Raw genomic sequence first — 25628 nt, forward strand, 5'->3', positions numbered from 1 at the left:
ATCCAGAAGGAGATCAATAATTTTCAATGCCAACCTCACAAGTATGTCTCAAACACTTCTGATCGTGACGTTACGAGCATCGTAGGGGTCAGATTCCCCTTCACTATGCCAAGGGATACCGAAACCGTAAAAACAATTTACCCAAGAGGGCTAGGTTTACTCTGATTTTTGATCTGTTTCCTGGTTTACGTCAAGGAATGCGATCCTTATTAGGTTAAATAGAGAATATTAGTATATAAGTACCTAATTGTTTCTGTCAATGAACATACGACTTGGAGGAACAGTACATAAACTTCAAATGAAATTGTACTTAGTTGACTCATTTTCGGAAAAACATAAAAAAGTTCACTCGAATCCATACTTCACTCGATCGCGACACGAAAGGTTTTTGTTGAGTCAATGAATCCGCTTGACTAAATCATTTTACCAAAATAACTAAACTGGAATAGTTGTATTGAAGTCATCGTATTCGGAACAAATAAGGGATACTAGATTGAAGTTAATGGACTCCAACAAAGTCTATTTTGTTGGTTCAAGAATTCCTTTACCTCGGTGTGCATATGTACTTCAATGTAAAAAGTAAACTAAAACAAAACTTATTGATAACTAATTTTTTCCAGCTTCAAAAGAAGTAAGTAGATACCTACATAAAATTGTATATTGTAAGAAATAAGTTCGTAGCCAACTGTGAGTAACGATATCCCGCTGACGAACAAACACAGCACACACCTCGATAATTTGTAAAGTTGAAAAATCATGCAAATAAAGTTTATTTATCTTTTATAACCTTGCACATTGATCCATACGCATATACTTAGCTGCCTTTCAAATTAGCTATAACCGCTATATAATAAGGCCGGGGGTAAAAGCAGTCGCGAGGAAAAGTTCCAATCAAGAGTCGCCGAGCCACGCTACTTCCAGAGGATTTCGAAACTTAAGTCAAAGGGGCTTACCGGTCACCTCTATCTGCGCCACGAGCTCCTGTGGGTTCGTAAAGAGATTATCGTCGCTGCTGACTCGTGAAGCCCTGACGATCCGCGGGGCTGGTCAACAGCCAGTCCAACCCCGAAGTTCCTTCAATCCGACATCTTCTGCGGCCTCCTTTCCTGCCTTAGATGCGAATTATGATCGTCAAGACAGATGCTGGGTCTACCCAACTGACAAGCAAACCAAAAGGGTTTTTGCCAAGATTTTTTTCAATTAGTTTTAACTGTAAATCTTGATATAGGCTTTGTTAGGCTTAATAGATACACTCTAGAATTATGTGAAAAACATTTTTTTATTGATTTTAATCACTTTTTATTCACGAAAATCGTAGTTGAAAATCCGTCTGAAAAAAGGTAGGTCCGTGGTTTTGATGATTTCTTGGAGATGGTTAACCTGAAACCAAAAAATCGAACAGTTTTATATTCAGTATGTTAATGGCCTTGGAATGAATCATAAGTATTTTGAAATTCTGATTTGAACTATATTTTTTTGGATAAATGTCAAAAACAGCGATTTTTTTCAAATTTTTCGAGAACTGGCCGCCATTTTGTTGATATTGTAAACATCAAAACTCGTATGATTCATTCCAAGGCCATTAACATGCTGAATCTAAAACCGTTCGATTTTTTGCTTTCAGGTTAACCATCTCCGAAAAATCATCGACACCGTAATTAACCTAACTTTTTTTTTAGACTGATTTTCAACTACGATTTTCGTGTATAATATAAAAAGTGATTAAGATCAATAAAAAAAATTTGTTTGTGTCATCCGAGAGTGTATTTATGAAGCCTAACAAAGCTTATATCAATATTTGCAGTTAAAACTTATTAAAAAAATTCTTGCAAAAAACCTTTTATGCTGCTCGTCAGTTGGGTAAACCTCTTAATAACGCAGTACCTAACAAAAGACGGAGAATCACAAGCCATTGCGTTCGTCCCGGATTATTACCACATCCAGAGGAAACATGTGCGAGAAAGTAGCGACGATTTACTCGTGTTTATTTATTCAGCATATTTTATGCACCAGACGGAACACGTGGGGCGAACTGGGATGGAGAATCGCCATACGCACAGCTATTTAAGGATTCGTCCGCATCTTCTTGGGCTTTGTGATCTGCGTAAATTGAGAAGGTTGGTTGGCAAAAAATCACTACAGATAGTCGTACGTAAACAATTGACTAAATTATTATATTCGTGAGCTGCGAAAATCTCGATGAAAATATATATTATTATTTTTTAATATATCTACTGGAATAATGAACAAAAGATTTGACGCCGATGTTTCGTTTCAAATCCCTTCAAATTGGTTGTTAATCAAGTAAGTTATCTCGATTTCACTCAACGATTGCTTATTTTTTATGCAGAAGACCGTATTTTTTCTATAAAGTCACTAAAATATATTCTCTTTTTCTCAGTAGTCAATTCAATATTTTAATATTGCCATTTGTTGATTATGATTGATATCTGTGCAATTTTTTAACGTCGAATACTTAACCGATTGACTGGCATTGTACCATATATGATCGAAAAAAAGTTGTGCCAATTCTGCTTATGTATCATATATGATCAAATCGAAAAACTTTATTGTTTTTCAACCAATTTGAATGAAACTTGATGTACAATGGTTTTTGAAGTCACTGAATCTGAATCTGGCGATAGAATCGCAAAATTCAATGTGGAGGATCCAAAATGGCTGACCCAAAATAGTTACAAATGTTCATATGTTACAGAGATTTCAGAAAAACTTTATACAGGGGTTTTTGCCGTCACTGATTACAGACCTAAAGTTAGAATTTTGAAATCAACCCCTAATAACAGTTTTTAACTTTTAAGGATGATCGATAAAAAAAACAATTACTGTGATAAAATTGAAAGCACGAAAAACTATCAGTACAAAAAATTTGAATACGATAGAGGAGAAATTGGAATTTAGAAGGCATTGAATAAATTGCAAAAATTCACCCCCATCCCCAAGCTTAGGTGTTCAGAGTAGCAGACAAAACTAGAGTATCTGCTGCAATTGCCCCAATTAAAATATTTTTAAAAGGTTTTCTGATGAATTGGAAAAATTGAAAAATTAACCCCCAACCCCTATAAATAGGCGTTGGGAGTTGGCAAATCGTATGAACAACCCCCAAAATAGATTCAGCGACTCCAAACATCCCTACATTCCAAATATTATGTGATTCGCTTCATTTTTTAACTTTGCCAGTTTGAGCATTGACAGTGAAAAATGCTGTGCCAGTCAATCGATTAACGATGCTATCGTAATAGAAAAAAGCGCTTCAGTAAATTTGTAGAAAACAGTTTCAAGAAGAAAATGACCTTTAGTAAAGTAATTTATTAATAAGAAAATTGATTACTTTCTAAATCATTTTAAAAAGTGGTTTGAATCAAAGCAGCACTATCTAAGCTTTGATTCATAATTTCAAAATTCTCCATTTTTTTTTCTTTTTTTTCTGTCATCAGAGAGAACTTGGCAACTTATGAATATAACAATTGGGGCACGCAGGTACGCAATATATGACTACACTGAAACAAAATTAGTGGGAAGTATCGATTGCTGATCAACGGATCTCCCCTTGAGGGAGGAATCGGTAAAATTTTGATAGAATCGATGTTTTCATTTATGGAATGAACAAAGGGAGTGTCATCATAAATTTCTTCCTGTTAGATATAGGTTGCGCTGCGCTTGTGTACTGAAAATAATTTTTAATGTGCTTTCAAACTTTTGCAAGCGATATGCTGAAAAGTTTCTGTCAAAAGTTCCTTGCCCATGCACTTTCATCGCAGAAGATTGAAATTTTTTTTCTGAGAACGTTCTACCTTAATCTAAATTTTGTTGGAAGGAATTTTTGATCACATTTTTTTTAGTCGTTTCAAAAATCATAAACTTGATATTATCAAAATTTCATTGTAGTCCTCCCCTTAAGAGAATCGAATTGTCAAAATATTGAATAAAATAACAAGAGCTAATCAAGATTACTGAAATCGTTAGGAATCACTTGAAAACACATGATAGCACTGAAGAAATTACGCGACAAGTGTTGGCAAACATAGAATTTGTTTTAAGGGGTTGTATATTATCAGAATGCCCAAAAAAATGGATTTTTCAAAAATGTTCATTCAGAAAACCTTTTAATTTATTAAAATACAAATTTGTACATATATTACGGTAACTTTTAACTGTATTTTACATTTTTTATCGGTAAAGATAATTATTTTGAAAGCTGTTATAGCTCATATTTGGGAGCACCTCTAAAAAAAGGCGTCTCGTCTATGAAATAAAAAAACCAAAAATATATCATTAATATAATGTATTATTTTGTAATTGCTCGAAGGAATAAGCAAAATAATAATGATTGAAAAAATAGCGGCTTCTCGAAAAAAAAAAGAAAAACGTATTTTCACAAATATTTCAGCCTTAAATAATTTATATAATGGAAAATATTTATCGGTGAGAAAAAAAACCTTTGATTACACTGTTCTGCAACGAAATTCTCCTTGAAACAAAAATATGCTAGAAATAAAGGTATTGAAGTGGCAAATCCAGATTAGCTTTCCATTTTATGCCATCACGTATATATCACGTGATATAATTTGTTTTTTTTTTTCAAATCTTAGAATTTGTAACTTTTAGAAATGTTTTTTAAAGAAAATGAAACCGCTGAAAACAATTCGAGTCCAAGGGCATAGTTTCAGGAACATTTGAATAGGTGTGGTTGAAAATGCGGGGTAAGAATTGATGGCGACGGTAGATAAGCTACGGCAAGTGAAGAGAGGGGGGCGGGAATCGTGAACGGGGAGGTTTTTCAAGAAATGCCAAAAATAAGGTGGAAAAACGTGATACACTTAATAACGCGAGGGCAGCGTAGACGGGCGTCCCGACGGGAGTCAGCGCGACGCCGCGTCCCTTTCCCTTCGAGCTTCCGGCGCGTTCCACCCCTCAAGACGACGCGGGCGTCGCGACGCCTCGCGATCACCGGGAGCTCCGTGGCAGTAGTGTGCGGATCGCCGTACGGTCGACATAGCTTTTGATGGCCACGTGCGCAGGCAGCGCCGTTAGCGAGACGAACGCGGGGGCGACGAACTGGCAGCAAAGGGTGTTCGGCCGGCAGCTGGTGCGATGCAGCCAGGCGGAGTCGGCCCTCTGCGACGTGGGGAAGGTGCTCGCGAACGAGGGAGGCGAGGCCGCCTGCGAGACGATCGGTGTGTACTTCAGTTTCATAAACCCGGGCGCGACGTGTGACGACTTCACCAGACAGCTGAGCGAGCTTTACGGTTCCGTAAACGCCGCTCCCAACGCCACCAAGAAGCGGTTCGAGGTCGTCCATGTGGTCCTTTGGAGCAACGTGGCCGACGTCATCGACTTCCAGGAGAGCTTCCAGGGGCACGTGGCCGAGCTTCCGTGGCTCGCGGTGCCCAACGACGACTACGAGAGGAAGGTAGGGCTCGTCGATCTTTAATCAATTCTGCCTTTATCTAGGCAAGGGTTCGGGCGCCGGTTGCAATTCGTAATGGGGAACACGCTGAATAATCGAAATTCCTAATAACACCGAATAGTCAAAACTTCGAATGTTCAAAACACCGGATAATTTAAATTCGGACCAGTCGACACACCGAATAGTCAAAATTTCGAATGGCCAAAACACCGAACAGTGTAAATGCTGAACAAGCGAAACACTGAACAGTCGAAATTTCGGATGATTAGAATACCAAATAGTTCAAATTCTGAATGGTCAAAACACTGAATAGTTGGACTTTCGGATGGTGGGGACACCGAGTAGTCAAAATTTCGAAGGTTAAAATACTGAACAGTCAAAATTCCGAATGATCGAGATACCGGATAGTCAAAATTCTAAACAGTAACAGAGAACACCGAATAGTCAAAATTTCGAACGGTCAAAACACTGAATAGTCGAAATGTCGAATGGCGAAAACCCTGAAGGTTAAAAACCTTCATTGCCTTCAAGCACTATGCGCATACATGTATAAGATTCATAATCTCGAAGTTTTGACCATTTCGAACTTTAACCCGCATCCGCGTTTTTGATGTTATACTTGCACGCGAGGGGCCATTCACTCTTTATTTATGTGCACCAATGATTTCAATGAATAGTTGATTTCATGTGATTTCGTGTATGATTTCTATAATTTAATCTGTACATGATTTCAAAGAATCGTTTCCGATTTCTAGTGATTTCATTAAAAACCATATGATTCGAATCATGATTTCATGTGATTTCATGTGATTTCATATAATTTCAAGAAGATTTCAAACATTCTTCAGGATATTTTGAAATCGACGATGACGGATGATTTCGAGAGATTTCTTATGATTTCGCTCGTGATTTCATTTGAGGTGATTAGATGATTTCAGTAGTGAATGGCCCCTCGCTTGCACGTCAATTATAACTACGATTTAAATTTCAACGATTTAATAGATTGATTCCATAGAAAATATTTCTAAAGAAATCGATTGAAAATCGATCCGAGAAACGGTTACTTTGAAAGAATCGAATGTCTGTGTACTAAGTGAAACGTAACTGCGAGCGCTAGTCTCAAGCTCGATACTTCCCAAAAACATAAATTCCCGAAACGATTCGTGACCACGTGACACGTGTGTAGAGCCAACACAACTTGCGGTCAGATATAATGAGTCAACGAAGAATGCCCGCAAACATGCGGGGACTTTATATATGCCGGCTGTTTAATTCATTAGAACGTAAATTAACCGGCCTTAAAACACCGCTGTAACAGGAAGAATAAATAAAAACATACGCTCCCCCCCCTCCTCAATGGACACTCGTCACGCAGTGCCCCCTGCACGCCATCTCGCATACACGCCTAATTAGTTTGGGGTTTTTTGGGAGCCACCAGCCATCGCAAGTAAAGTGGCTTTAACTCTGCATATTACGTTGCAACGGCATGAATTCAAGTTACCACCGACTTGGAAATCCTGGCAAAGTTAGAGAATGTTTAAAATAGAGCAACGATGCATTTTGAGGAACACACACTGTTTTGCAAGTTTGGGGTTATGTGATATTCGTAGCAGAACACCTTGAAAGTTATTTCAAAGTTGGAAAAGATCGCTTGTTTTGTTCAAGATTCTGCTATTTTAGTTCAACTATTTCTAACCTGTAAGATTGGAATAGATTGTTGTAGTTCGTTGTAAAAAACACAGTCCAATTACATCAGTCTATATGATTACAAATCGGCACTTTCCATCGGTTGTATTTCATAATTAAGGGAAATTAGGTACCTACCAGAAGTTTGATTAGTGAATAAAGCAGTAATTGTGCCTAACAGTTTGCATAATTCAACAATCATGTTTAAAATTCATGGAAAAACACGTAATTGTTATGCAGTTTATGAAGGAAGAGAGAAAAACTGCACGTAATTATATAATAAATAATATTTTATAATTGAAATGTAATTGATCAATAATCGAGATGAACATGACTAACTTCAGTCGCGTCATCTGAAACCTTTATTTCATATTGTTAATTGATTCTGTTAATCTTTTTATCTTTTCTCACCAAGTGACATGTAAGCCGCAATGCATACGCTTAACTCGAACAAATAACTTCAAACAGTAAGAATTGTACAATGCGGGCTACCCAATTGTCTCAATACAGCACAGAATTAGCCTGCACACTGTTTCGTACAAACGCTCCTCGAAAGTGCAGTCCGTGTCTTCAATGACAATTTCCGCCGGGGCTTCTTAAGGGGTCTACCCAACTGACGAGCAAAAAGGAAAGGGTTTTTTCAAAAAAAATTTTAATACGTTTTAACTGTAAATATTGATATAGGCTTTGTTGAGATTATTAAACACACTCTCGAATCACATAAAAAAAAACTTTTTATTGAATTTAATCAATTTTTATACACGAAAATCGTAGTTGAAAATCAGTCTGAAAAAAGGTAGGTTAATTGCCGTGTTGATGATTTCTCGGAGATGGTTAACCTGAAACCAAAAGATCGAACGGTTTTAGATTCAGTATATTAATGGACGTGGAATTAATCATACGATTCTTGATATTTGCAAAATTAACAAAAAGGAGGCCATTTTTTGAAAAAGTTGAAAGAGAACGTTTTTTTTCATCAACGCTTTGCATCAACACCGCAGACCTGCCTTTTGTAGGTTGTAATTAAAATCAATAAAAATGTTTTTGTATGCAATTCAAGAGTTTATTTATCAAGCCCAACATAGCCTACGTCAATATTTACAGTTAAAACTTACTAAAAAAAAATCTTGAAAAAACCCTTCTTTTGGCTCGTCAGTTGGGTATGCCCCTTAAACTACACCGCGTGTTTTCGTGTAGAATTTTATCAGGCAGTGCCCAACTCGGGATCACATGTCTGACTCACTCCGACATTATCTGCGCTTCTGTTCACGGCTTGCTCCGTCTGCGCAGGACCCTCGACGTCTCTGCACTTTGCAGCTCCGACTTAACTTGAGGTTATGTTTTCCGACGTGCGGCACCCTCGGAATTTGGAGCCGTGCCAGCATGGATTTAAAAAAACAAAGTCACCGCTTAGCTCGGCCGATGCTCATTCCGCGGAAAAATTTCAACTGAACTTTAAATTTTTTATAGATGTACCGTGAGCGAAGCGATACCGGTTTGACTGTAATTGTGAAAAATGAAGTGAACATCCGGTTTGAGATTTCCTTCACTAGGTAGGTATATTATGCACAAGGTCGATTTGCGCGAATTTCTCTTTCCTAGGTGTTAGTTGTATTTATTACATATTATGTCATCGGTGAAATAAGAAAATTAACTCATTATTCTGTCACAATTAATTTACAAATAGCGAATGGTCGATATGCAGCTGGCAGTTATTTATTAGCTTCGAAAGGTCTTTTTAAAAAAAACGTCAAGAGTCAACTTTTTGACGAGTGATGGGTTTTTGAAAGTCGGAAAATTGTGTTTTTTGTAATTTTGATGTATCGAGAATATTCTCTATTTAACCTAATAAGGATCGCATTCCTTGACGTAAACCAGGAAACAGATCAAAAATCAGAGTAAACCTAGCCCTCTTGGGTAAATTGTTTTTACGGTTTCGGTATCCCTTGGCATAGTGAAGGGGAATCTGACCCCTACGATGCTCGTAACGTCACGATCAGAAGTGTTTGAGACATACTTGTGAGGTTGGCATTGAAAATTATTGATCTCCTTCTGGAGATCTGACCAAATACGATAATTTCGTAACAAAAATTCCAATTTACTTATTTTGGCAAAATGATTTAGTCAAGCGAATTCATTGGCGCAACGAAAGCCTTTCTTGTCGCGATCGAGTGAAGAATTGATTCGAGTGAACCTTTTTATGTTTTTCCGAAAATGAGTCAACTAAGTACAATTTCATTTGAAGTTAATGTACTTTTCCTCCAAGTCGTATGTTCATTGACAGAAACAATTAGGTACTTTAAATAAAATAAGTACATGAATCTAGCCAACGAAAAATTGACATGGATTGAATGCTACACTTTGTTGATCTAACCGAAACTTGTTTGGTGTAACTGGTTGAATCAGTTACACTAATTTGTTTACACTCTGAAAGAAACAGCACATACTTTAAAACAAGTGTGTACAGAATATATTTATCATAAACGTCGGTATACTAGTACTATAAACGGCCACTAGGCGGTAAACTCTCTCGATACCGAAATAGCTTCAGAGATAGTTATAAATCCGGGTAGTCGGTTAGGAAGTCAGATACGGCTAACGTAGGTCAAATTTGTCATCAGACCTATTATAGGTATAAGAAGAAAGCATAATACCAAGTTTCGAGTCATCGAAATTAATGTCGATTACTAATAAACAAAACTGTTGACACATGTTCAATTTATACTTCTAACATACAACAATAAGTTTTCGGATTTTACCCATTAAACATCGGGTAAATCGTACAAAATTTTGAGTAATCGGAATTATAAATGATATCCAACAAGTACGTTTTGTGCGCTTGAATAACTCTAATTTTCAGTAAATGCAAAAGATTTTTGTAACAACAAATTTCGTTATCAGAATCAAACATTGAACTTTTGACTCAACAAAACATGAATTAGAAGAATCAATTTGTTTTGATACAACAATTTCATATTTTCCAAACAAAACGATTGAGGGGCGTTCAATCAAATTCTTATTAATTACAATCACCCATTTCTTTTTATACGAAATTCACATTATTACAAGGAACTCGCACTGTGTTATCTTGAATAAATTGATAATCAGCATGATCATTCAAAGGCTTGATTCAATTCTATTTGTAAGTTGTCACAAGTATTTCGTCCGACAAGAGTATTTTGTTGAATCATGCGAATATTATGCCTCAAATATTCCTTTCCCTCCGCGTCTGTCATAATGTCAATCGCTGGAAAAGTGCCACCAAAATTTCTCCATTTACATTGTCTCATTTTTATCAGAAACGGTAATGAATACACCACGAGCTTGCGACAATTGACAATAGTTATTACGTTCATAGTTTATCGCGTGATTATTTATTTCAGTCTCAACAAATGTTGTTCATAGTAAGCATGCAGCACGCTGGTTCACGACTCAATAAAGATGTTTGCCGGAGGCACCAAGGCTATAAGTACTACGCCAACAAGGTGCGCATGGGAAGTTCGGAAATGCAAGTAATTTCATCTGAGTTTACCTGGTTTGGGGCTCCTGCAGTAGAAACGGGTCTCCGTCACGCGAGGGTCGGCTCACAAGCTGCTCCTTGTTTACAGAGAAACCTGCTTGTGTGTAGCAGCCAGGTGAACTCAGGCCTCACAGATACCTCATGGTTTCAAACGAAAGCAAAACACTCGGGTCTCAAAACTTTTTAACCCGCGTTGTTTGCATTCACAAATTTCCCCCGTATCTCTACCTTGTGTCAAACAACCCAATGGGTTTGGTAGTCCGTATTATATTGGACCTATAGCTGACAAGCAAAATAGGTGTCTCATTTATGGATCGATTAAAGCCACCTTAACAGTCTGCCTTAGCATCATTAATAATTCATTCGAACACGTGGCAACTTTTCAGTAGCGGGTCTGGACGCAGCAATTTTTTTTACGTTATATTTTGACTGAATTCGAATTGAATTTCAACCGAATATAGAATTGGTAAGCTGAAAAATTTAGGTTTTAGTAACTTACTAGAACTGGGGAAATGTCATGGAAAACTAGGTTTCAGGTCCTGGAAAAACTGGAAATGTCGTGGAATTTTTTTCCCAAAAATTTGTGGTCACCCTGAATCAATTGAAGGAGACCGATTTATAGAGCGCGAATTTTCGGTGTGATAGTAACTCATTATGTTCTAAATTCGCAATTACTTGATTACAAAAATATAAAGTATAGCGCAAAAATTTTTACTGCCAAGTTTTTTCATTCGTAGTCGTACTCCCCAGGATCGAAATCATGTTCGTCATCTGTAAAATTAATTTAAAGATGTTAAAACATTGCGGTTACCTCAGATGCCATAAGACCGAGGAGGATGACAAAAAGTTAGCAGAACAATGGGCAAAGTGAGTAAAAAATTCGAAAAAACCAACAATAGTTCAGATAAAATTTGGTTCCGAATGAATGAATAAGGACTGAATCCATGTAATATAAATCTGAATCAGACTCTAATGATTATTTTATGATTAGGCTCACATTGTAGCGAAGGTGAAGCCGTGCAAGATCAACATTTTGATACTGATCTTAATGCATAATTTCACAAATTCTTGAGAATCCAATGCCCGTAATAAGCCATTATTTTCCATTTCAATCTACCTCAGCCATCGGGATAATTATTTATCGTGGAAAACTTTTGAGAAACATCTGAAAGGAAATAAAACTATCGTTGATCGCTCAGAAGAGGCCATACGGAATGAAAAACAAAGAAGGAAGCATATTCTAAAAATTGCAGCAGATTGCTTTCTATTTTGCGGTACCAATAATTTAGCTTTCAGACGCTCCAGTATCAGATCGGGGATCCGAAGTGCGAAATATTTTTGGGTTTGATTGAGCTAGTCAGTCATTATGATGCAACAATAGCTAAGCACATTGCCGAATCCGAACGAACGACTTATTTATCTAACAAACTTCAGAATGAATTTATAGATATTCGAAGCACAAAAGTAAAATCTGAATTACTGGATAAAATTTGAAAGATCAGTACTTCGTGGAAGGAAACTTCATCGACTTTATAAATACTTCGAAAAAAACGGGGCATGAGTTGGCTATTGATGTCCATCAAGAACTGATCGACGATGATTCAGATATCGGTAATGACAATGGGGCCAATATGGCGTAAAAGTATCAATCTCACATACAAAAATCCAATCGAATGGACTCTATTCACGTAGCTAGTGTTTCGATTAAAATGGTAAACTTTTTCAGTGTTGTTCAGCAAATCTTCAATTTTCTTGCGGTCTCTACTCGCCGATGAGAAATGTTAAAAAAACCACTCAGATGCACGTTGAAGACACATTCCTGTATGAGAAGGACGTCGAAATATAACTCGGTTCATTCGTTGTGTACCCAATTAGAGGAAGTAACTGCCGTACGAGAAATATCGGAAGATCCTTCATTTGGTGATGGAGTTGCTGCTGCTAAAGGCTTGCTGAAGCAAATAACACTCAATTTTGTTCGTTACTTACTTAACAACGTGTATCGGGCGAACATCGTTTTACACAAATGCAAATATTTCGATTGATGAAGGTTGTAGAATTATCCTTGGACTTAAAAATGCATTGCAGATCCTGCGATCAGGAAACACCGATGAAATCATTTCCCAATCCATAAGTATATGTGAGAAATCATCAATTGAAGCTCCATTTAGTCAGGGAAGAGTAAGGAAAATAAGAAAGATGTCCGGAGAGCTTGCATCCGATTAAGTACTTTCTCCAGAACAGCAGTTCAAAATTGATCATTTCAATGTATTGGAAACTTTCTTATCGCAAGTGAAATAGCGATTCGACAATATGAAAAAACATACGCCATGGACTTAGGCCTATTGTTCGCTAAGGGCATAGAACTTGCGGAGCTTTTTAGCGAGATAGGAAGTTTTAAATTTATGGCAGCATCAGTTTTTCCGAATCCAAAAAAAAACTACGCCGTGACAATTACTTCACGGCATTAGGAATTTTTAACTGACCTCAGCCAGTCCCAATATAAAGATAGCTTATCCCATTTTATTGACTATGCCAGTTAGTTGGGATCAATGATGACTAGAAAGATTGAGAGACTTAGCTGCACTATCTATAGGAAATCATTTAGCCAAGACTTTAGACTATGATGAAGTAGTTCATGAATTTGCATCTCGCAAAGCTAGGAGAATATCTACTTTATGACTAGCACCACAACTTGGTCTAGCTGTTCTGTACTGTGTATTCGATCAATAAAAGTAAACTATGATCTTATTCAACAAAACTGGTGAATGATTATTTGTGACACCATATTCTGTTGGATTGGATTTTACGTGCACTTATCACGTGCACGGGAGGGGGGGGGGGGGGGGGGCATTAGTTTCATACTGCCCAGGGTGCTAAATTATCTAGGCACGGCGGTGCTTACTATACTTGTACCACTCTACTTATGAGATATTCGAACTCGAAGAGTGAAATTAATAGAGACGCGTATTAATTCCTTTTGCTACAATAGATTTCTAATTTTAACAGACTGTAAACGAATTTTTTCGTAAATTTATCACGTAAATTTAGTAGTACGTTTAGTGAATTCCAAACACCGTATAACAACTGTATGGTAAATTTACAACTATAATACATTTATTACATAATTCAGTAAAATCAAAATTACAAAAATCAATTGCAAATTTAACGAGAATAATTAGTAATTCACCTTAAAACACGAAGCTTTTGTTCAGCTACACCTAATAAATTCTATACTATTGCTTTTTACAAAAGTAATCCGAAAATTTGCAAATCATGTTCATTTTTTCGAGCATACCTTATACAACTGCATCACTTCATGAATGTGAAAGAATCTTTAATAATATCTAACACAAATATATTCGCTACATTTCAATGTTGTTTATACTTCTTTTTCACTACGAATTATTTTCCGATTGTTTATATTTTTTTTTAATACACGGGAGAATATTCAATATCTCCTTGTGGCATTTCTTTTAAAGATGAAAAATCTTTCAAACTATAACCATCACCTGTGTCGCTCGTACTGAAATTCAAAAAGTCACATCCATAATTCCAAACTAACCTATTTCCGTCAATTTTCATTCGTTTCTTCTTCTTCTTCTTCTAGTTTTTCTCTGCACACGTGTAGCGCGTTGAACTGAAATCACGGTGAATTTACGTGGAGGCTCAGGAGGAGTGCAACGAAACGTTTAAATTATTTGAGTTCGAAAATTTATTTTTCTTGGCATGAACCCGTGCGGTTGAGGAATGGTAAAGCCCATAAATTTCATTGGCACCATCCTCTCCGAGTTTTGAGGACACGGCATCGCTCGAGGTGTACACAGAATAGAAGTGAGCGCGGATAAGGCGGGTGTAAACAATGCGGTGAACCCAACCCAACCTAACCTAACCTAAACCTAACCTAACCTGACCTAACATAACACAGCTAGCTAAACCCAACCAATGCGTCCTCGGCGGTACTCCGGATCAGTCGAGAGCATGCGAGTCATTCTGTTTGCTTAGAATGATAGAGGATATAAACCAGTCCGATGTGATTCTCCGCTTCGTTGACGAAGGGACGCAGCCACGCTACTGAAAATTAGGTAGAACGCCTAAGGCCTCGGCTCTCCGAAAGATCAATCTTAGAACGAGATGAAAGACTGTGCCGCATTTTCTCCCTTAGTCGTACAATGTGGACGCTTCGGTGTTTGCACTCACCTTTTCCTTACTCTCATAGATTGCCAGCTGAAACTTCAAGAGGGTCCCGACGCTCTCTCTACTACTGTTTCACCGTAACCGTATACCTACTGTAGACATGTCATTTCGCTGCAGCAGCTTGGAACATGCAGTCCCGGTGAGGGGTTGACTGTACTCGAAATCTAGTGTAGACCACTCATGAATTCTTACGAAATCATGTGAAATCTTTGAAATCCTTGAAATCCTTCGAAATCACTCGAAATGTTGCAAGACTTTGAACTCACATGAAACGCAGAAATACTATGGAATCTTTCTAGGATCTTGTAAAGAACCTATTGATACCCTTCAATAGCATTTAAGGTCTTTGGAAATTATTGGGGACACTGAATCCTTGAAATTCCGTGAAATGATCGGAAATTTAGAATGTCTTTGAAGTCACATTAAATTGCTAAGATTTTTTAAAGTCGATATCTTGCATGTAAAAACACCTGAAAGTATTGAAATCACCCAGAATACCTGAAATCTTATGAAATCATTCAAAGTCTCTGAAATTACTGAAATCTTTAAATTCACCAGAAATCATCTGGAGTCTCTGAAAGTATTGTAAGCCTGTGAAATCACCTGGGATCTCTCTGAAATCATTTGAAATCGTTGAAATCCCATGAAGACCTATGAAATGCTTTGAAACCCTTTGAACTCCTTTAAGATCTTATAAAATAGTTCGGATTGTCGGAAACACATGAAATCATGTAAAACCTTTCAAAATCGTAGAATCTTGAAAGTCCAAATTGTCGTAAACTTTCCGTTTTCACTGGTCACTCAGCCTCTTGGCTATACGTTATTTATGGAGACGATGAGTCAAGATACTCATGCAGTGAACTTGCAAAGGGAGATTCGCACTTCCATGTGGACCCACGTCGAGTGTGTTCATTTCACCGGTACATGAAGTCGGGCAAACACTCCGTCGAGAAAGAGAATCTCTCTGTACTAGGATAACCTACCTTCCCGTGAATAGCTGTTCCTTCTTTGCATCTGATTGTCTGACGGTACTACAAAAATCTGTAGGTATTCCATTTCCGGGAACACACCAGTGGGATGTTTACTTTGGACAAGACATAGAAAGCTACTCTTGGTGCCCTCGGGCATATTTTGGTTCTGTTTGAATGCAAATTACGCAAATACAAAATCCCGTACAAAGGCTGCTCAGCAAAGTGATATTAATCACCGCATGTAAAATACCTTTCAAGGCGATAAAGTAATTGTACTTCTGGTAATGTATGCGTGTAATGTCGGTAAAAAATTACCGGCATGCGTGAAAGATCGATAACAAATGTCGCCAAAATGAGATTTCAGTGTTCTTCATAATCGAAAACCAGATCAGCTGCCATTTCGTCATTTCACCATCAAATCTCATGGAACTATAGGCTCAAAATGTGTGTTTCATTACCGCCGAGTAGCATCATACCGGATAATTCGATCCATTCAGTGCAACTGTGAAAATTTGACCAATTTCTGTGGGTGGTAACCAATCTGTAAAATTTTTTTCCAAATTTTGAAAAAGTAAAAAGACGCTCCACTTTTTGCCAAAACAAGGCATTAACTGCCCAAATTTTACTGTGATCGCTTAAGCGGTACAGGAGTTTTGCATCCCCGCGTTTTCGAGGTGTACAACGCGTTGATAAGCACCTTAATACTTGGCACGAAATTGATCTTGTGCGTTGATGCACCGGGAATTTTGGATGTGCTAATATATTTCTCTCCAAGAATCATTTTTTCTTCAACAGTTTGGCCAGTTATTTCGATGCGCACACTGTTACTTTCAAAACAGCAAAAAAAATGTTTACCGAATGCCAGGGAACCCTAGTTTCGAGATAATTACACTTTCCTCTAAAAATGTATCGTTACATCAACGTTACGAACTGCAGCCTCTTAGGAATACCTTATGACATGTTAAAAAGTAAAAAAATTGGTCTCCAATATGTCTCTGAAAAAAGTCTGAATCGCTTGAATCACTTTGAGCTAGCAGCATTTCACAGAGCCACTGGTGGTATTCGGGTGAGTTGAACGCGCGGATGCTGCAGTATTTCGGTGGAATGCTTACATTATACAGAAAAGAGCCAGTGGGAGTAGAGTCATCACCTGAAAACAAAGAGCAAGCAGAGCTGCGGTGTCGGTGTCGGTATGTAGGGTGTTTCCAAGTAAACGACGCAGTACGTTGGGTTGCATACCACTGAGGAGAACAAATATCGGTAGTACAGACCTCTCTGTGGAATATATATATGGGCAGATCCATTAATTTTCACCGAAAAGTTACGGGGGTGGGTCACCGAATTGGGTGTCAATTTTTTTCTCGAAAGTAGGCCAGAAACAAAGGTGATCCTGCAGAGTCGAGCTCGATACACTTAAATCCGGTCGCTAGAGAATTTTTAAAAATTTGAGAAATGTTGATTTTTCAGTCCTTCTCAAAAATTTATATCTCAGCTTCTATATAACCCAGAGAATCCAACCAAATGGCATCCTTCTCTATCAAACTTATATTTTCAAGAAAGAAATAGTTGCTCAGTTAAAACTCATATCCGGCTTAACCGGACTGCTATTTTGATAGTATTTTCCTTATTTTTCAAAGGCTCTCAAATCTACATTTTTGGGAATCGAAGGATGGTTGACGGCTTATGTTTTCCGTTCAGCTTTATCCTGATGATATCTGCCCTATTTTTGCTCGATCGCTTCTATTTTACTGAGATTCGCCACATAAAGTAGGTCCATTTTTTAAAAAAAATCGCTGTTTTAGAATAGCTACAACTTTTTTCTATCGATTCGAAATTCTCTGAAATTTTCACGGAATATACTTCATTGTATCCCTAAACAACCCTGAAAATTTCAAGTTTGGAATCGAACTGGTTTCCCAGCTATGAATTTTTAAAAATGTCAAATTTTCGATCTAATATGACATTTTTTGTGGTTCATTATAAGCTTCGATAATTTGACGCAATTAATTAACACTTACTCGAAATTCGATTGTAGAGTAGGGGGAAAAATGAGCCAGCTAAAAAAAAAACCGAGGAAAATAATTATTCCGTCTGACTTTTTCTTCTAGTTGTGAATTTTAAATGCTTAAAATCTTAATAATATATATAAATTTTAATAATTTATTTAAAATTTTCAATATTTAAAATTCAAGAAAAAAAAGTCAGAGGGAATGATTATTTTCTTTAATTTCATTATTATTTTCCTTAGTCCATCATCTTATAAATTTCATAAAGGTAAATGGTTACGGAGATAAAGGCGAAAAGAGGAGAAAAACAAGAAAGTTTATGCATTTCGGACGAAATAACTCGAAAAGTATTGATACAAGAAAAAAAAGTTTCGGGTAAAAAAGTTAGAAATTTTTATTTATAAGAAAAAAGGTTGGAATACTTTTTTGTCTAAGATGCACCGTTCTCGACATATCGGATCAAATGCGTTTCTCGCGATAGTGGCGCCCCCGACACTCCGCGGACCCCGCAAATCTGGCATTATGCTCAGAATATAACCTCATCGAATCCCACGATCAACTAAATGACCATATTTTTTACAAAATAATCCACAGATTGACTGGTCGAGTTTTCGCACTACGAAATCCTTAAATTCTAGTAGATTTCCGCTGTCGCGGGACGCTGATTGGGTGCCGGGCTCGCCGGTGTTCCATCGTTCGGCAGTGGCGTGTTGACGGCCTCGCGAGGCTTGCGGTATTGGTGTTATGCAGAGAGGCTACGGCTCGCTGGCCAACAACGGAAATCTCGTCGGCACTCTCTCTATAGCCTCGCGTGAGGCGTTCTGCTCGCGGTGTAGCCTCGCTCTCGTCGTTTCTCCATCGAAATTCTCTGCTAATACTGTCTCAAGACGCTGTCGAATTCGTCGCCAATTTTCTGCCTGGTGTCGCACATACTCGAAACAAAAATACGGTATTCGCTAGCCTTCAACGTGTCCCCTCTCAGAGTTTTGGATACATGACCTTTGTCCTGGCGCTCTTTTCGAAATTATTCACGATTATCATCGCGAAATCCCTACTTTTGGGTACCGTCTAGGGTTCGGAGAGCCGGTTGTAACCTGCGTTAAAAATGCCACGTTACACCATCTATCTGTCTGTCTCGTTCTCGCTCTCTTCGTCTCGGGGTTTCGCCGGGCTGGACGAGGCGAGGCGTCTCGTGGCAAATAGCAATAGGTGGTTGCCGGCGTAGGGAGTCCAGAGAAGAGAGCGGTATCGACCGGGCTGAACGAACCGGGTTACGCGACGGCAGCGTGGTGCACCCCCTGCACTCTAACGGGGCACCCCGTGTTACCGCTTAGACCCCCCCCCCCGCCCCCCGCCCGCCACCTCTCAGGATGCGGACGAGTCTATAGCCAGACGCTGCACGGCGTCCCATCGGCTCTGGGATTCCTCGGGTGCGCGGAGTCACTCGTTGTGCAAGGGTTGCGCGCGGAAATTCCTCTCGCGAAAAAGCGATGGAGTAGACTTCGAGGGGACACCTGCATCGATGAAGCTTTAAAGTTTTTCGAATTACATTAAACATTGTGATTAATGTCACGGTAGGGTTTTATGAAACGCGTGTTTCCTGCCTCATAATTGGATCGAGTGTATTCAGAAGTTATACTTGGTACAACCGTCAAATGACGTGAAAAATTGATCTTCTTTGAAAAAGCTTCTTGCCTCGCCATTTTTCTCTGAAAGAACATCCGCGAAATGTTCGTCTCCGATTTTGATGAAATTTGGCAGGAATGTTAAGTACGCTAAAATGAGAGATGCACATTTTTTATATCAGTTGAAATTAATTTTCAAGGGATGAACTACCCTCCTGAAATGCTATTGTTGACAATTCCTATACGTAATAGGGCCGAATGTACAGATTGCAGGGAAACTTGATTTTTAAGCGTTTTTGACGTTGCTCTTTCCAAATTAAAAAGTTAAAAATAACAGATCCAACATGGCCGACGTCAATAACCAAACATCGATGGATTTTCACCAAAAATAGGTGGAAGCTGTTTTCGAGGTTGCTGATCATGGATCTGACCACGAAAATTCGAAATTTGACGCCACGAATACAAAGTTGGTAATAGAATTACCCAACTTTGATTATCTGACAATGAATATTTAATTCGACGATCATATAGCGATGGCAATTCTGACTATGAGAATCGATGGTATTGAAATACCTCCTCGAGAAACAGATATGGATACCAATTTTCGTAAGGATAACGGATATTGTGACGAGTTTCTACCGCCGTTTTGAATTTATCGCTTCGAATTTTAAATTTTTGTGGTCAGATCTATGATCAGTGACCTCGAAAACAGCTTCCACCTACTTTTCGTAAGAATCAATCGATTTTTCGTTATTGACGTTGGCCATATTAGGTCCGCCATTTTCAACTTTTTAATTTGGATTTCAGATTTGGAAAGAGCAACGTCAGTAGCCCGTAAAAATCAAGTTTCCTAGCAATCTGTACGTTAGGCCCTATTATGCATAGGAAAAGTCAAAAATAGCATTTTAGGAGGGTGGTTCACCCCCTTAAAATTAATTTTAGCTGATATAAACCATCGCAAGAAATAGTTTAAATAATCAAAAAACGTGTAATCGTTGAAATTTAGTATCAAAACTATTTATTAAATTAAATTTTTCTCTCTGCTATGACAAAAAAAATTATTCAAAACTTATTTAAACAATGTTGATTGCAATTAGGTCGCATAGTTAATGGCTAATCATCAGATTCCAGGTTGTAGCAGAAGGGGTGTGGTGTTATTTGAAATTTTCATGAGAAATACAAGTATCCGCGAACTTACTAAATAAATTTCAATCTAAACGGATAAAAAAATTTTACATGTTCTGTGAAATTTTGACGTTTTGCCAAAGATCTCCTAACTTTTCACACAAACTATACAGCGGTTTTTTCAAAATATATCTTATTAATATTCCAAGCTCATTAACCGTAAGATTATTAACGATCCTGTTTTTTATAAAATTTCTTTTCCATGTGAGTACATTGAGATAAAAAAATAATTGCATCAACTAAATGTGCAATTCAAGATCTGCTGGTCTAACAAAATGTTTAGTTGATTCATATAGTCTAACTAGTAATGGAAACAAATGGATATATTCTGACCGCACAATTAGTTGATTCAACCACTTATTTCTCTTATTGCGAATAAAATGAACTCGTCAACGAACTTATGAATAATGAATCGGTGTTCATAGATGCACAAGGTTCTGAAAAAATCAAATGTCTATCGCACGTTTATATAGTACAAAGTATCCAGCCATCTCACACAAGAAGTTAAATGTTTCGTATTTTAAAGTAGTTTTTGAAATAATTTTGAATCAAACATTAAACAATGTTTTTGTTTCTACAAAAGAACTTTCTTTTATTTATTTATTTTTTTCTAACTGTGAAATACTAAAAAACGTCAATAAAAATTACACCCGTAAATTTAAAGCTGTATAGGTTATCCTGTTCTAAAGTGTGAATGACGAATATAATTACGCAGGCGACAAAAATTGTCGAGAAACAGATAATTCAACGTCATTACCGCTAGCAAAGTTCTCTTGAGGCGGGGGAAAATTACTTATAACGTATATATAGCTATAACGATCTGCGGTGTAAAGAAGTTGCAAGAAGCCGAGAAAAGCGGGGCCGAAACTCTTCTGTCTGTATCGTAAATAAAATCGTACTTATACGTATACTTTGCCAGCTAAAAGGAAAGTTTAATTATGAGCCTGCAAAAGCTGTGTATAAGTTTTAATGTGCATTAAATATACACCGTAACGAAAACAAAGTCGTTGTGAACGGAAAGCTTACATCTTTTCCCTTTTCCTGTCTATATAATTTCAAAAATTATGTCGTATCCATTAGTCCGAATTAAGTGGCAAACGAACAAAGTTGTTGACAATTTCATGTAATCTTGCTAACTATGTGAAATGTGCTGTTCAAATTTTCGTGAGTAATCAAAAAACGGCATTTTTCAATATTCATGCTCAAATTGACAAAGTCAAAAAATTAAGCGAATCACATAATATTTGGAATATAGGAATGATTTGAGTCGCTGAATCGATTATGGGGGTTATTAATACGATTTGCCATATAAACCCCGTATAAATAGATTTCCCCTATAAATAGGCGTTGGGGGTTAATTTTTCAATTTTTCCAATTCATCAGCAAACGTTTTTAAATATTTAAATTGGAGCAATTGCGGCAGATACTCTAGTTTTGTCTACTACTCTCAACCCCTAAAATTGGAGATGGGGGTGAATTTTTCAATTTATTAAATATCTTCTAAATTTTAATTTCTCCTCTATCGTATTCAAATTTTTTGTACTGATGGTTTTCCGTGCTTTTACTTTTATCACAGTAATTGTTTTTTTTATCTATCATCCCCTAAGAGTTAAAAAATGTTATTATGGGTTGATTTAAAAATTCTGACTGCAGATCTGTAAGCAGTGACGGCAAAAACTCCTGTATAAAGTTTTCCTGAAATCTCTGTAACATATGAACATTTGTAACTATTTTGGGTTAGCCATTTTGGACCCGCCATATTGAATTTTGCGATTTTATCGCCAGATTCAGACCTCAAAAACCCGTGTCCACCAAGTTTCATTCAAGTTGGTTGAAAGACAAGAAAGTTATTCGATTTGATTATATATGATACATAAGCAGAATCGGCACAACTTTTTTTTGGATCATATAATATATGATACAATGCCAGTCAACTGGTTAATTGAACTTTCATTTATTTTTTATATTCTCGAACTATATTTCGCTTCGATAGTATTACTTTTTCTATTCAGAAATACGTAATCGTATGACGTTTAAATCGAATTTTGCTCGATAACAAAACAGGTTAGCTGAAACAAGATGAATTTCTGAAATTCCTTGAAGAGAAATAATGCCTATATTTTCTTCACTCTTCGATAATTTGAAATTGCCAAAACCAGTTTTACACATAACGGGATAATGTTTAACGTTTCAAAATTTCGTAGACATTTGAAAAAGTGTGTTTTTTTATCTGACTCCACCAAGGTAGGAGGGTCGATTCCAAATACACATTTCTATAGGTGATGCTGAACCGATAACGCACTGAAGGTTTTTTTTTTAACGAAATACTTGAGCGAATACCGATGGCAGCCATTGGAATGGAATTTTCCAACCCACGTGAAGCGACCTGCGAACCTTTTTCATAGATCTCTAATGGGATGCTTAACCAACAACCCGCTGAACGTTGTCGCTGTGATTGTGAATCATATTCCTATCGGTCCTGTTTTCCACTATCTCTTGCCATTCAGGGGTTAGAATACACAGAAAAAGACATTTCAATTCCCCTTCAACTGCATATAAAATCTAACTGCATCGACGTCAAGACTTGATTTCACATTTTCCTCGGAATGTTCTTCTAGGAAGGTTCACCAGCAGATAAATAAGCCTCCATTAATTATTTCCCCCCATTTATATTATACCAAACACATATCTATTTTATCCGACGGCAACCAACACTTTGGAAACTACGAAACAAATTAATTCACACGATTCTTTACCCAACGAGAATGTGTAACGCTTTTTTCACGATGCACGAAATTTAGGTAAGGTTCGCGTAATGTCAGCTGCTTCGTGTAATGAATGAAATCGAAACCATCCGTCAGATTTGTAAGAATTTCGAAGCAATTTAAAAGCAAACATCAATACTTAAACATTTCATTATTACATCAGTATTTGGTTCTATGTATACTCAAAGATACTGCGGTAGCTTACAATCATATCGCATCTTGAATTCAAATTAATACAAATTATCGATTTATGGTCGACTGACCTCCCTAAAGTGTCTCCGTCCATTTCCCGATTTTTTCTTAATGACAACGAAGTGTGAAACGACTTTATTGCCCAGAAGTACGAAAAAATACTGTAAAATACTACTTACACAACGCGAGCGTGTTTTAAGCATCTTTTCATGTCTATTTTCCGTACACAAACTACCCGTTTCTATGACGGTAGAGTAAATCTGTAAATGCGCATGCGCGAAGTGCAGAAAAGACCATTTTTAACTCCTAGGAGTCGAAAGTGGTCTTTTCTGTACTGTGCGCATGCGCTGTCGCAAAAACAACTGACATTACGCGACCCTAACCTCAATTTCGTGCTTCGTGAAAAAACGCATAACATACTCTCGGTCTGAAAAGACCGAGTTTATCCGCTTGTTACACAATATACTATTCCTCACTCGATCGATACTCTAACCTCCCTTTAAATTGTAAAAAGAAACATCCCAAAAGAAAATGACAATGCTTCGATTTGCCCAGGAATGATTCACTTTGTTGGATATGAAACATAGTTAGATATAAGCGAGCACGAAAGCAACGGCAACGGGATCCGGGCGGTGCAAGGAATTCATCCACTAAGCCGACAACCTGCAGCGCACGGCGTTATAAAGAGGGTTGCATATTTAGTCCCCGCGCGAAACCGTCGATCATGGCTACCCTTGGAGGGGGACTGACTCACGCCGGAATATCAGCGGGGTGTAACCTGCGAGATATATACGCGATGCACCCCTCAAACGCTGCCTCTTTCCTGCTCTTCGTCCCTGTTGCTAACCAGCACTGCGCAACGAGATGGGTGCAGTAATTTGCATACTGACTCGTCCGCCGCAAGCAACACATGCCGGGGATAGAATAAGCTCTGTGTTCTCGAATACCCGCGTACTTAGTTGCAGCCGTGCACGGATTCGTTGTCACGAGCGATTCAGTCACTTAAGCTGCAGCACGTGCAGCACATGTGTACAATACATGCAACTCCGCGGTGGAAAGTCATTTATAACCTTTTTTTAAAACAAATTTTATTTTTTTAAACTTTATTCAATCAAGGCATCAGAACTTAATGTCTTACATAAATATTGACGAAAATTGGGAGTGCCAGTTACCAAAACGATGTATCATCGCAACAAGAAACCATTTATAATCGATAGTTTAGATGAGCATAAACAAAAAAAAGCCAGATTTCATCATCAAAATATGTCTGATTTGGAAAATGTACACAGTTTGTGTTATTTGATTACCAAAAACATTGTTCTCAGACATTTCGCAACTTGCGTTTGACCCAAGCGCATTTTCGAAATCGTCATAAAATTTAGCTGACTTGTATCATAGCAATTAGCTTCAAATTTGTTTCAAATACTTTGCATGGCTACTGAGATTACCAAAATACTATTTTCAGACATTTCGCGACTTGCCTATAATCCATAGCGCCGTTGATGACTGCGATGAAAAAGACTATGAAGATGGGTCCGACCGTGACTAAAAGCATAAGCTGTTATTTTCAATAAATATTTTTCATCCGTACTTCATCTTTTTTTTTTTTTTTTTTTTTTTGTAAAATTTAATTTTAAACGTCCTTCAAGTTCAGTCCTACGGGTTTGAATAACTTTTTTTTCTTCCAAAATTTGTCTGACTTTGCAATTTTGTAGTGACCTTGAAGTGGCTAAGTTTTAAAAATATGACTTATCGCTTTGCCTTATTGTGATTTACTCCATTTCAGAGATTCTTAAAATTGCGAAACAACGGGCTTTCCGAAACGTGAGTCATTGCAATAACGTTACTAACTTCAGCCTCATCCTGTGCCTGAATTATCTCCCACCTCACTGCATAACACGGATACAAAATCGATGAAAAAATTTTCTTCTGCTAACCAGAAGCCTATCTAAGTAACTGGCTCCCCCGATTGCTCTGTAAGTAGCAAATAGATCAATCCGGAGGCGAAGAGTCTGAGCTATATACATTATACATATATATCTGTATAAGATGTATG

At 37.5% G+C, this 25628-nt stretch overlaps 1 protein-coding gene and 1 long non-coding RNA gene across 2 annotated transcripts in view; one reads left to right on the forward strand and one right to left on the reverse strand.

Moving 5' to 3' along the window:
- Positions 1-426: 426 nt before the first annotated feature.
- On the reverse strand, positions 427-23756 carry LOC124405165. The gene is made up of 3 exons (XR_006929069.1): positions 23745-23756; positions 21373-21374; positions 427-565 (listed from the first exon to the last, which is right to left on the reverse strand). It is a non-coding gene; the product is annotated as an uncharacterized LOC124405165 (long non-coding RNA).
- The window catches only part of LOC124405108 (nucleoredoxin-like), a 49947-nt gene continuing 29306 nt past the window's right edge, over positions 4988-25628 (forward strand). The window contains exon 1 of the mRNA XM_046879731.1: positions 4988-5431. Within this exon, the coding sequence (XP_046735687.1) occupies positions 5024-5431 (408 nt within the window). The 5' untranslated portion in view covers positions 4988-5023. The remainder of the gene's footprint in view (positions 5432-25628) is intronic.

The sequence above is a fragment of the Diprion similis genome, chromosome 1, assembly GCF_021155765.1.
Source record: "Diprion similis isolate iyDipSimi1 chromosome 1, iyDipSimi1.1, whole genome shotgun sequence".
Lineage (NCBI taxonomy): Eukaryota > Metazoa > Arthropoda > Insecta > Hymenoptera > Diprionidae > Diprion > Diprion similis.